The sequence below is a fragment of the Cotesia typhae genome, unplaced genomic scaffold (genome assembly GCF_013202065.1).
Source record: "Cotesia typhae breed Kobodo isofemale line unplaced genomic scaffold, CoteBio_Ctyphae contig_48, whole genome shotgun sequence".
Lineage (NCBI taxonomy): Eukaryota > Metazoa > Arthropoda > Insecta > Hymenoptera > Braconidae > Cotesia > Cotesia typhae.
The window spans coordinates 13,287,858-13,300,467 of NW_027423756.1; the positions used below are offsets into that span (position 1 = coordinate 13,287,858).

A 12,610-nucleotide genomic window follows, 5' to 3' on the forward strand; every position below is an offset into this window, starting at 1 on the left:
CTTACAAACCAAATATTATTAATTAATTCATTAATTTACAATTAAATAATATAAAATATCCAATTATTTTTTTTAATAAATTTTTTACAATTAAAAAATTTGGTAGAAACATTTTATTAATTAACTATGATTATTTCTATTTCTTAGTCTTAAATCTCCTAGGATTATTATTAGTTAATATTTACACAAAAAATTACGGAGCTAATTAAAAAATGACGCTGTTACATTTTTTATTAATAAATGAATTATTAAAATCTTAAAGTGATTAATAACTGATAATGATTTAATGATAAATATGAAAAACATTATAACGAACACTTATATAGTTAGATCAACAATACGAAAAAAGCATACAATGTTTTTTTTTTTTTTTTTTTTTTTCTTTTTAATTAATATTATCACTGATGGTTTAATTATAAAAAATTATGAACAAGTTTATATCATCCAGTCAGTCTCTGCCACCACATATATTTAAATTAGCATTGTAAATTGTAAATAAAAAAACATGTTACGCAATATTATCCTGGGATGACAGATCAATAGTTTTTTAAATCAAAATAAAGTTAGCCGGCATTTCAAAATTTTTTATTGAAAAAATTTCAATTAAAAAATTAAAAAAATTTTTTTTTATTAAAAGAATTGATACAAAAAAAGTGCAATTTTTTAAAAATATTTTTTAGTTGTAATTTAATTGATAAAAAAAAATTTAAAAAAATTTTTTTTTTATTAAAAGAATTATTGCAAAAAAAATAAAATTTTTTTAAATTAAAAACGTCGGCTAACTTTATCATAATTAACTTCAGTGTCATTTAAATAATCATAATAATAATTTCTTCATTAAAAAAAAATTATTATATCATTTATAAGTTAATTTATAATTATAAATATTGCTGGCAAATATTAACAAAAAATTCGATACAATAAATTTAAACATTTTTCATTATAAATTTTAATGAGCATGCATTTTTAAAAATATATAATAATTTTTCCTAAATAAAAAAATTTTATTTATAAATATAGATTTTAATATGTATGTCAAAAAAAATTTTAAAGTACAAGTTCTAAGAAAAAGTCTTTTACAAAAGCCTCGTTGTTCAAGTTTGAAAGGAAAAAATTAAAAAAATAAATAAATCTTGTATCTTGCACTTGATGTCTTACAAGGCAAAAAAATTACTTAAAACAAGATGTTGAGTTATACATGTGAGTAATTATAAGAACAAATGAGACATTGTATAGATTTAGCATGTAAAAAACTAATTCAAGTGTTACTTATTTTTTTTTTTTTTTTTTTTAAATGTATTTACAATATATATGTTAAAAAAATTTAGCTGATGACCACTAGCTCGTGGTAAATAAAGCAATACGCTGTTAATACAATTTTTAATTATAATAATTAATTTATAATCATCTAATTCACTGGTCGATATGTCAAGTGACTTAAATTCATAAATATTTTTAATAGTATTATTATTAATATTAATATTAATATTATTGTTATAATAATAATTAGCAATGCTCAATTATTTGTCAATCCTAATTATCGAAAATTTGTTCGATCAGATCTCGCATAAAATTCTATACCTTAACAATTATAAATCTTATTATTAATTAATATTTATATAATTAAATGGCAAATTTTTTTTTTTTTTTTTTTTTTTTTTTTTTTTTTTTTTTTTAATTAAATAAACATATAAAATATTTACGTAGCATTAATTAATATTTGGCACTGTCAGAGCCCAGTATCTAAAATAAAAATAAAAAAATAAAAATTAACAATTAATAAATAAAAAAACTTAAAGTATTTTTTGTTGTAAATTATGCGTCGGTATGATATATTATTTTTTTTATAAATTAACATAGAAAAATAAAAAAATTAGCGATACTGGGCAGACATGTAGTCCGTTATAAAATTTAATTAATTACAAAATAGCTGATTAATATTAAAGAATGAATTTTTTTTATTAAAATTAAATTGATAAAATGAGTCATTAATTCTCTAATTATTATTAATAATTATCCTTACTATTTTCATCCTTTAAAATCTTCCTCGATGAACTGTACAATTAATAATGTATCCGTGGCTCTTGTATGGTTCACACATGCAAGTGCCGATCTAAAAATTTGATTCGAAGAAAAAACAAAATTAAATTATAATTTATAAATATAATTTGCGTTACTCATGTCAAAAGGGTGCATCTCAATATACATATTTTTTTATACGCCCTTTTGGTTCTAAGACAAAAAAATTTTTAAGCCAAAAAGGTGTATCATTTTTTTTTTAATTATAATTAATTATAAGCCTTAAAAAAAAATTATATCACCGGCAAAAATAAATGAATTTTCAAATCATTTTATTTAAAAAGAATATGGATTTGAATTAAAAAAAAAGCTGTAACGTTCTATTTGAAAAAAAAAAATCGGAAAATCATATATGTATGTATTTTTTTTTGTTTAGTAATTTTTTGTGAACTTTTTTTTTTTTTTTTTTTTTTAAAGCTAGTAATTAATTATGATTAAAAAAAATGATACGCTCTTTTAGCTTTAGAATTTTTTTTATCTTAAAGCCAAAAGAAAGCATACAAAAAATTTTTTCATTCACTTTTCTTACAGATCTAAATTTTATAAACATCTTTAGATTATTTGGAGTGAAAAAAATTTTTTTATACGCCTTTTTGGCTCTGCAGAGATCGGCTGCCCAATTTTAAAACACAAAAATTTTTATACCTGATTTTTTTCAGTATTTCTGCATTTTTTAAAACTTTTAGACTTTAATTTTAAGTAATTTTTCTTAAAAATATTTTCTATTTATAAATAAAATTTTTTATCAAGTTTTTTTTAAAAAAAATTAAAAAAATCTTAAAATTGTCAATTAATGTTTTGAAATTAGGCAGCCGCAAATGTTGAGATGCGCCCTTTTGGCATTAATAACGCGAATTAATTAAAAATGAATAGAGAAAAAAGAAAAGATTTTTCTACAGATGTGACCAATATTTCCGCAAGCAGTTAAATGAAAAAAAGCAGATTAAATAATATTGTGTCTGTTAATAGCGATTTGTTTTTGAACTATTGAATTCCTCATGGCTATCAATCGGTTAACACGATTGTGTCTACCAGGTACATCGTATAAGGGTTGTTAAAACGTTCATATCATCAATACATTAGAGTATTATTCGTTAATTTATTTTTTAATAATTAACCATTTAATTCTCGGTATTTTTTTTATATATTCATCACAAAATCGGGTTTTTTTCGGCCCAATACTTTAAATCATTTCAAAATACTCTCCATTATTCTGACAATGACAAAGAACACTGATATTTTTATTTTTAAATTGAGTCTAATATTATTTACAATTTATAAATTTTTTTTCTACTTTATATTACAAATAATTTTAATTATCAATATCAGTTCTACGATTTTTCTAATTACACAATATAATTTAATTTTTTTTTTTCTAACCAAATTAACTAATTATAAATACGCTATTTTTATATTTTTATGAAAATTTAAATAATCACACAGATTAATAAACTAATGAAAAATTTAGAGTAAAAAAATGAATAATTTATCAGCGTTCTTTGTCGATTATTATAGATAAAAAAATATAATACAAGAAACGGAGATGTGCGATTCAAGTATAAATATAATACATTCAGACTAACTACATACTAGATTCCTTGGTGATGACTGAATCGTTGGTATTATCGACGCGAATTAGAGTCGACGAATTGATAACGAGACTTCTACTCAAGGTAGTAATTCTTTCCATAACACAAGACGCTGATAATCGTGCCTCAGCGTCGTGATCCCAGCACTCTTCCATCGTATCACAAATAGACAAAAGACCCTAAAAAATATTCATTTATAATTATAATAACAATTCATTTATAAATTGATATTAAGTGATATAATATTGTATGTCCAATTACCGGATGCTTTCGCCATGTTTCCTGTATCAATGGACGTTCTTTTTTAAGCACTACGCTTTCTTGCATGTCTTCCAGAGTTGGATGAAGACCAACTTCTTCTTCAAAAGGTAATCTGTATTCCCCGATAGGTCCCTGAATAATTTAATTTATTTAATAATTTTTTTTTTTTCAATCTAATATTCATTCATTCATATTAATGTCTTTAATGATTAAAATTTTTTCTATAATTTTTTTTTTTTTTTTTCATTTAAATTTATTTAAAAAAATTTTTAATTTATAACTTATATACTCTATATTATATCTAATTATATTTCAAACCTTGAATTATTATTATTATTATTATTATTATTATTATTATTATTATTATTACTAATTTAAAATTATGAATAATAATAATTTTGAAATTTTAGATAAAATTAAAAAAAATGGTTATTTTTTTTTTATTTTTTTTTTATTAGACTTGATATGTTTAAAGCAATCTATAAATATCTTGAGAACTTACGTCTTGTACCGTACACCGTGACGCCAATTCCCAGAGCACTAGTCCACAAGCATACATGTCAATACGTAAAAATGAGTCTCGTGTAAAATTTATCGCACCCTCTAATACTTCTGGCGCCATGTATCGTCGAGTACCAACCTGTAATATTAATCATCATTACATAAAAAAAAAAAAAAAAAATAATTCAAGACTTCTAATTAACACTAAATAAGGCTGCGAGTACAAATTATCGTTAAAAAAAAAAAAAAAAAACTTTTCCGTACTTGTCCATGAGTGTCGCCACAAGGTTTTCCAGGTTGAAATATCAACGCGAGTCCAAAGTCCGCGATGCATGCGCTCATGTCGGACTTGAGAAGAACATTTTTCGATTTAAAGTCGCGGTGCGCTACCGCGGGTTTATACCCATCAGCTTTGTTTGCAGGAATTTCTTCATGCAAATGCATCAATCCACGCGCCATTGACTCGGCAATACGGCACATTTCTGCCCAAGTTACAACATTGGCTTTCAAATAGTCGCAGAGTGATCCTTTTTCATGATAAGCTGTTATCAACCAGAACTCAGCCTGAAGATTGTCGCCGCGTTTTTCAACACCGATAAATCGTAATATATCCTCATGATTCATATGAGCTAATTTAAATATTTCTTGCTCTGTTTGCCATGATTGTTTATCTTGCATCGGGAATACTTTAACAGCAACGATGTCATTTTTAAATTGAGCTTTCCATACTGCTCCAAAACGACCACGGGCTTTTATTTCGACCAGGTGGATTTGTCGTAAACCCAGATTCGGCGACGGCTGAGGCAAGGGAAGTGGCTCTAGTGTTGGAACCTAAACATGTTTTACGATAAATTATTTTTCTACTTACTATGTGACTGCCATAACTTGTCAACTATAAATTTTTATTTACCTCATTGAAATATCCGAGCTTTCGTTGTTTGTAACACCAAAACAATGATAGCAAAATAACTGTCAGCAACAGCATTGGCACCAATACAGACACAACAAGTGTTATCACATGTTGTTCGGGATTCGGTACTGGTGTTAATTCTGTAATAATTATTATTTTTTTTAAACAAACCAATTTTATAAAATTATTTTTAAAAAGTTGCATTTATAATTTTTTAAATAAAAACGTTTTTTTTTAATTTTCAGATATCTGAATTAAAAATATTTACCATGATCTTTAGGCGCTTCAGTCGGCTGAGGATCCCACGTGTAATTTTGATTACACATATCCCCATCACAACAGCAAAAATACATTTTTCCCTTGCGGTCGCTATTTTTTTCTATGCAACATTGTTTGTCATAACATTCTCTACTGTCTAAGAAACAACCCTGAAAAAAAAAAAATATAATGACAAGTTAAATAATTAAAAAAATTAAAACACCAACTTAATTTTGTACCAAAAAAATAATCCGAAAGCCAACAGTGGAGAGGTAAACTCCCGAATATCCTTGTCCAGGTCGCCCACGAAAATAAATAAATGACCCGTCGACACACAGGCTGGGTTAGAAACCCCATTGGACGCCAGTTACTCTTTTATAAGGGAAGAATAACAAACCCTTGATCAATCAGGGCCTTTCACGAGTCAATTTTGAGACAAATAAAAAGGAGAAAGGAGAATAAATAATTATGCAAATTATATGACGTGCAAAATTCAAGAGACAAATAAATATTCTCACGGTGGTTGTTGTTATTGAAATGAACAAATATATTTAATATTCAAAGACTTAACCTAATTATAAAATGTAACAATTTAACAGATTTATATTATGAAAACCAATTATTGGATTTATCTTGACAATTAATTATTTAAGAATTAAATATATTTAAGCCGGTATTTAGTTTCTTACTTTGTTAATGTGATATAATGACAATAACCACAATACGCTGGCTCAAGGTTATACCAAACTCAAGTAATAATTTCAAATTATAACATCTATATATAAATAGAGGACCGACGTTAACGGTGAGCATTATTATTAAGACGTAAATATTAGATTCAGTCTCGTAATTAATTATACTCTATGTTAAAATAATATAATTGATAAATTGAAATGTTGTGATTTACCACGTGCTCGCTACAGAGCGCTACCGCCAGAATGATCTCTCCCCCCGCGGCCCTACTTTTCCTCGTGTTCCTGCGCCACGAGGCAAGTCAAAAGTCAGTGACATTTATGGGTTTGTTACAATGAGTCTCCCGATGACCGGCCCACCGGCAGCGGATTTATCATCGAATTAATTAATATCTTTCTATAAAATAATTTAATAATACCTCTCTGGATTATTCCAGAATTTTACATAGCGCAAATTATTTACCTGAAATTATTCCAAATTTTCCAGACCACGCTCCGCGGCACTCAGCTAGTTCCAAAAATAATTTCTACATAATAAATAATTATCAACTAGCTACCATTGACGTTTGACCATCTTCTTCAATATTTATCTAGTAATTATCAAACCTTAATCCTAATTAATGTCAACTTAATGAAATTTAAATCTATTTTTAATTTGATCCCAAAGTTTTAATTTCCAGCATTGCGCTTGGGTGTAACCTTGGGACCAGCTGAGCCGGAGCCCAGTAGGTGGCGGACCCTGGCGGTGCTATACCCAGCGACCAGCCCGGGAGAAGATCACGCGGGATTTTTAAATTAAAATCCCGTGACAATTTGCTATTTTGAGTTTAAAAAAAAAAAAAAAAATACCTTGAGTTTAACAATAGACTTCTTAGTAACTTCGTCAATTTGCCATAGCACATAACAGTGATTCCTTTTGTCTGGTTCAGGTGGCGAACATTTTTCTATTTCTGGACAGTTTTTCGTTGGATCTGCACACGACGTTTCGTTATAATATTCGCATTGCGTTGAACCTTTAATATCATGGCCAACAACAGACGACAGACCTATTTGCCAAAAAAATTATTTATTAATAGAATTTTCATAATGACGATTTTAATTGCGAAGCTATAATATTGAAACATTTACAAGAAATTTTATTTTAAATGAAACTTTAAATTAAAATAATTTACAAGGATGAGTTACATAGATTGGGAGTAAAAAAAATATTCAAAAAAGAGTAATCAGTTCTTTATAATATCAATAAGCATTCAGCCTTGGATCGCTGTAAGCATATAAATATATTACCTCTCACATCTCATATTTAGAGTGTAGTGTTACATTTACTTGTGAGTTTGCTTGGGAATTATACAAAACTTTTAAGAGCTTATTAGTCTTAAATTTTACACTCTATTTTTTTGGAGTAAAATTTGTCCAGATTGACCGACTTAAATTTTAAAAACTAAAAAAATATTTTACAAGATAATTCTTGTGACAGCTGCAATTATAATTTATGTAATTTTTTCCAATTGACATAAATTTGATACTCCAAAACTTAAAAACAATCGCGGCGTGCGCAACATTTCCCCACTTGTAGATGCGCAATCCGCGTCGGTAACTGGATCAGCTGTTAAGCTAATTTTTCCATTCTCAAAATAATTTTTCCATATATATATATATATATATATATATATATATATATATATATATATATATATATATATATATATATATATATATATATATATATATATATATATAAGCAGTTACTAATAGTTTTTATGACCCGAAGATTTAAAAACTCGAATTTTTTAATCAAGTTTCAAGAAATAAATTTTATTGAAAATCAATCAAGCTACTTAGGCCAGTTACAAACTGTTTTTGTTAATAACTAAGCGTTTTATCAATCTTGCGAAAATTCCTCGGAGATTTTTTCGGAGATATTTTTTTACATGTTGCCGACTGGCGAAAGTAAACATAGCTAACTTTATTCTACGGGCTAAGATATCTAAAAGAGTATTAGAATAAAAAATTAATTAATGTTTATTTTTTTAATATTTTTAGTTAGTAATTTATATTTTAAATTACATTGTAAATGTTTAAAAAAAGTTTTTTATAAAAAAATTGAAAATTAAAAGCACGTGGGAATTTTATAATATTTTTTTTAATTAATAAATTTATTTAAAAAAATTTTGACATGTGGAAAAAATTTTAAGTGCAATTTAAAAAAAATTTTTTTTTTTTTTGCTTTTAATTTTGATTGATTTAAAAAATTAAAAATTTTTAAATGTCTCTTCATTTAATGAAAATTAATTTAGCAGACATTTTATCATTTTAAACATTATTGTAACAAATAATTTATGGCAAAAAAAATTGGCATGTAGAAAATTAAAAATGCAATTTTTTAAAAATAATTTTTCAATAAAATAAATTATTAAAATTTTTAAATGTCGGCTAACTTAATTTTCATACACTTTTATCTCATGTTAATTTTAATATCATAAAATATTTGTCAAAAAAAATGACATATTTATTTTTATAACGAAATAAATAGAAAATAAAAAAAAGGATCAAAAAATTGTAGTCGGTCGATTGGAATAAGAAGGTCGATTGTTTGAGCTTCACTCACAATTACAATAATAAACCCACTGTGATGTATAAATATTTAATAACCGTATTGGTATAGATATATGTATATAAATCAGACATGATATATACGTAACATGTATATTGAACTGTAATACATACCCACTAATCCAATAAGAATAAGATACGAAAGTTTGTATAAAGACACAGCCATTGTGCAGAGATTGCATAGGCTAAATAAAATTTCGTGTAAGCTATTAGCTATTAAGCAAATGGTAGTAATTCATCCACCGACACATGTCTGTCTATCTCACTCCCCCAGTGTCCACTCAGCTTATTTTCTTTCTCTCACTCTATACTGGATTGTTCATGAATCCAATTTCCGTCATTTTGCCAATCTGAGTTGATAAACTTTCGTTTAAATTGTTATTTTATCACAACAGACGTACTCTCTTGTAAAACTGATTATCTTCACAAGGAATTTTATAAATCTACAATTTCAGTTAAAACTTGTGCTCAATAATGTATATCGCTGTAATTATTATTAAATATAAAAACAGAAGATGCACGAAACACGATGCTGAGTTGCAGGGAGCGCTACTGAACGGACGCTTGTCTAATTTCGCAGCTCTCGATTGACTACATGCAGGTTCATTTCCATTTAAAAATTCTCTCTTCTTTCTCCTTCATCTCAGCTCTCATTGGTCGCTTTCATCCCCTCTCTGGCCAGTTAATCAATAAGAATAAATCTCTCGACCAATCGGAGCCACTTTTCTTCTCTGCCTGCTTTGTGATTCGTTTAAAATATTGGCGCGAAATTTAAATTTATTCAAAAATTTAACTTGAATTTTTTTTCAAATTTAAATGTTTTTTTTAGAAGAAATTAATAAAAATAATTATTTAAAAGAAGAAATAAAAAAATGAAGATATTTTTTTCTTCTCCTTATATTATTATATAATATTAATAACAAATTTTTTAATAATTCTTCATTAATAATATATATTTTTATAAAAATAAAGTTAGCCGACATTTCAAAATTTCAAAAAAAATTTTTCTTTTTTTTTAATTTCACTTAAAAAATTAATAAAAAAAATTGTAACATTGTAAGAAATATCTTTTTAGTTGTAATTTAATTTAATACTTTAATTAAAATAATTAATTGACATGTAAGTCTAAATATTTGTTGTTAATAAATAATTCGCGTATTATTTACTCATCAAGAACATCAATATGTCGAGACAATTTCCTGTATTACGTTTCTATAGTAACGAGGAAGTTGACTGATAAACGAAATGAACGTATGTACATTCCAACTGGTACACTCAATGTGTAGTATTTTTATTGATTAATTTCATTATTTTAAAATATTAAATTACAATTTAATTATTTATTTTGACAACCAAAAAATTTAAAATTTATTTAAGAGTTGAAATTTGGTCTATTTTTTATCAATTTAACGCGAGTAATTGTTTAAAAAAAAAAATGACGTCAAAAACATGCCAGGAGTGCAAAATGTGCAGCCGAGGATTGCAGTTTTACAATATTCCCGCCGTATCTACCAGAGAAACATACACATTTGTGAAGAGTCCACGTGCTGTTTTTCATACAAAGAAGAAATACCGGAACCCTCCTACGTAAGAAGCTAAAATTTGTTTAGTAATTAAATAGCCATTTACTTAAATAATTAATATTATTTATTGAAGTTTTACGTGAGGTCCTGTCGGATTTTTTATCCGAGCGGAATACATATTAAATTAAAGCGTAAGGGTTGAAAAAGGAACAGGACTGAGGGAAATCAATGAATAATATTCAGGCATCGACAACAAAAGCTTTTACTGAGTACACAATAAGACTATTATGAACGTGTTCATATACAGAGCGGAGGAATGACCGCTCTTGCGATCTTATCGATAGTTACCATAGGCATTATATTAGTTAGATCTTGCTTTATACATATGTATGTAAATAATACATTTATGTATGTTGATAGAAAAATCGCAAACAAATGGATGATGTAATCTTGATTATTTAATGCTACATCAGTCTTTTTATTTTATTTTATTTTTACAATTCAAGAAATTTTGTTTTTACTGTAAAAAATTTATTCTTTAAATTATTTATTACTAGTATTTTTATTTTTTAAATAATTGTCATTTTAAATTAAACACAAAAAAATTGCAAAGTGTTTTTTTTACAAAAAAATTTAAACCTCAATTAATATGAAAATTAATTTAGCTGACATTTAAAATTTTTAATCATTTATTTTATTGAAAATTTTTTAAAAGAAAATTTCACATGTAGAAAATTAAAAAAATTACACGTGCAATTTTTTAAAAATATTTTTTTAGTCTTAATTTAATTTAAAAAAAATCAAAAATTGTTATTAATTTAATTAAAAAAAAAAATCTAAGGTCAGTTTTAAAAAATTCTCATTAAAATAATTTCTCTATAAAAAATTAGAAGAACCCTTCACCTTGAAGAGTTGCCAAGGGCTTGTAGCTTAAGCTAGGTTATTTGATTCCTTGGTTCACCGGGCTTGCGATCATGGTATCACGGATTAATAAATATATTTGAAACATATACATTGCGTCAATCCATAGCATGTACCACGGAGGCTAGATATAAGGAGGACGATCGACATAGGTAAATGTACAGTTAGTGCGTCCGGAAAACTGAGGATAGATCATTTTCAAAAAGAAGCCGCTAGGGCGTCACTACGTTCGCTAATGTCCGGATCATGGCGTCCGTTTGTTATTGTTTATTAATAACACCAAATTGACATTCAGTTAGTTAATTAGTTTTTTAATTAATAATCAAAGTGATAATAGTTTAAAATGGTAAATAAATGTATAGTTGATGGGTGTTTGAGTGGCCGGATAAAAGATCGTAATAAAAATTAAAATTAAATAGTCGAAACACGTCTTTATTTATTGTGCCACAGGTAATATAACCTAACTTAGTATTTTTGTAAGAAATAATTTTTATACTAATTAAATTTATATTAATTAAATGATTATAAAAAAATTTTACCTATAGAAATTAAAGGAAATTATAAGTGCTCTTTTTTCAAAATATTTTTTTAAATAATTTATGTTACAAGAGTCCCAAAAATTTTTATATCAGTAGATTTTAGTATCATTTTTGATCAAATTAAAAAGAAATTGTAAAAAGGTATAACGTAATTTTTTTCTTCTTAGAATTAGTTTTAAAAAATTGCATCGTTACCATTTTTTTGGAGCTAACGTTTTACTCAAAGTAACTTATTAAAATTATTTCCAAATATAACTTCATGTCAATTTTTTTGTTTGTTTATTCAAGTGTCCAGACTTGTTAAAATTGTGGTACTGTGGATTAAAGCAAGATCTCACCCCAAAAAAAGATTATGTCTGTGAATTACATTTTAATGATCAAGATATTATTAAAACTGATAAAATATTATTGACTACTGGAATTTATGAAGAATTACCTCGAAAAAGATACTCGCTAAAGCCTGATGCTATTCCGACGTTGAATCCGAACCGTGTAAACAAAGCTTGCAACAATGAAAATAACGAAGCTCAGTATATGCAATGCCATTTATTAATTACAAATGACCATAAAACTAACTCACCACAAAACCAAGAACCAATAATTAGTAATGATCTCATAAACATAATTAATTGTGAGTCACCAAAACGCATTGACGTATTTGAAAATTTTGAAGAAAATGATAATTGTGAGAACGAAATGCAGGTAAGAAAAATTAAAATTTCGA

General features: G+C 26.0%; 1 protein-coding gene across 2 annotated transcripts; it reads right to left on the reverse strand.

Annotated features, from left to right (window-relative positions):
• Positions 1-358: 358 nt before the first annotated feature.
• Positions 359-9,467, reverse strand: Put (activin A receptor type 2 punt). Of its 2 annotated transcripts, XR_012479670.1 has the most exons (10): positions 9,018-9,467; positions 7,140-7,336; positions 5,609-5,768; positions 5,341-5,480; positions 4,695-5,261; positions 4,432-4,569; positions 3,930-4,061; positions 3,670-3,847; positions 2,024-2,113; positions 359-1,743 (listed from the first exon to the last, which is right to left on the reverse strand). XR_012479670.1 is itself a non-coding variant. In XM_074246630.1 (9 exons), exons 1-9 carry the CDS (start codon positions 9,067-9,069, stop codon positions 2,094-2,096), a joined length of 1,584 nt encoding a protein of 527 aa, XP_074102731.1. In that variant the 5' UTR covers positions 9,070-9,467; the 3' UTR covers positions 359-2,093. The 2 variants fall into 2 exon arrangements, 1 of the variants encoding a protein (XP_074102731.1); XM_074246630.1 differs by having other exon boundaries at positions 359-2,113.
• Positions 9,468-12,610: the final 3,143 nt, after the last annotated feature.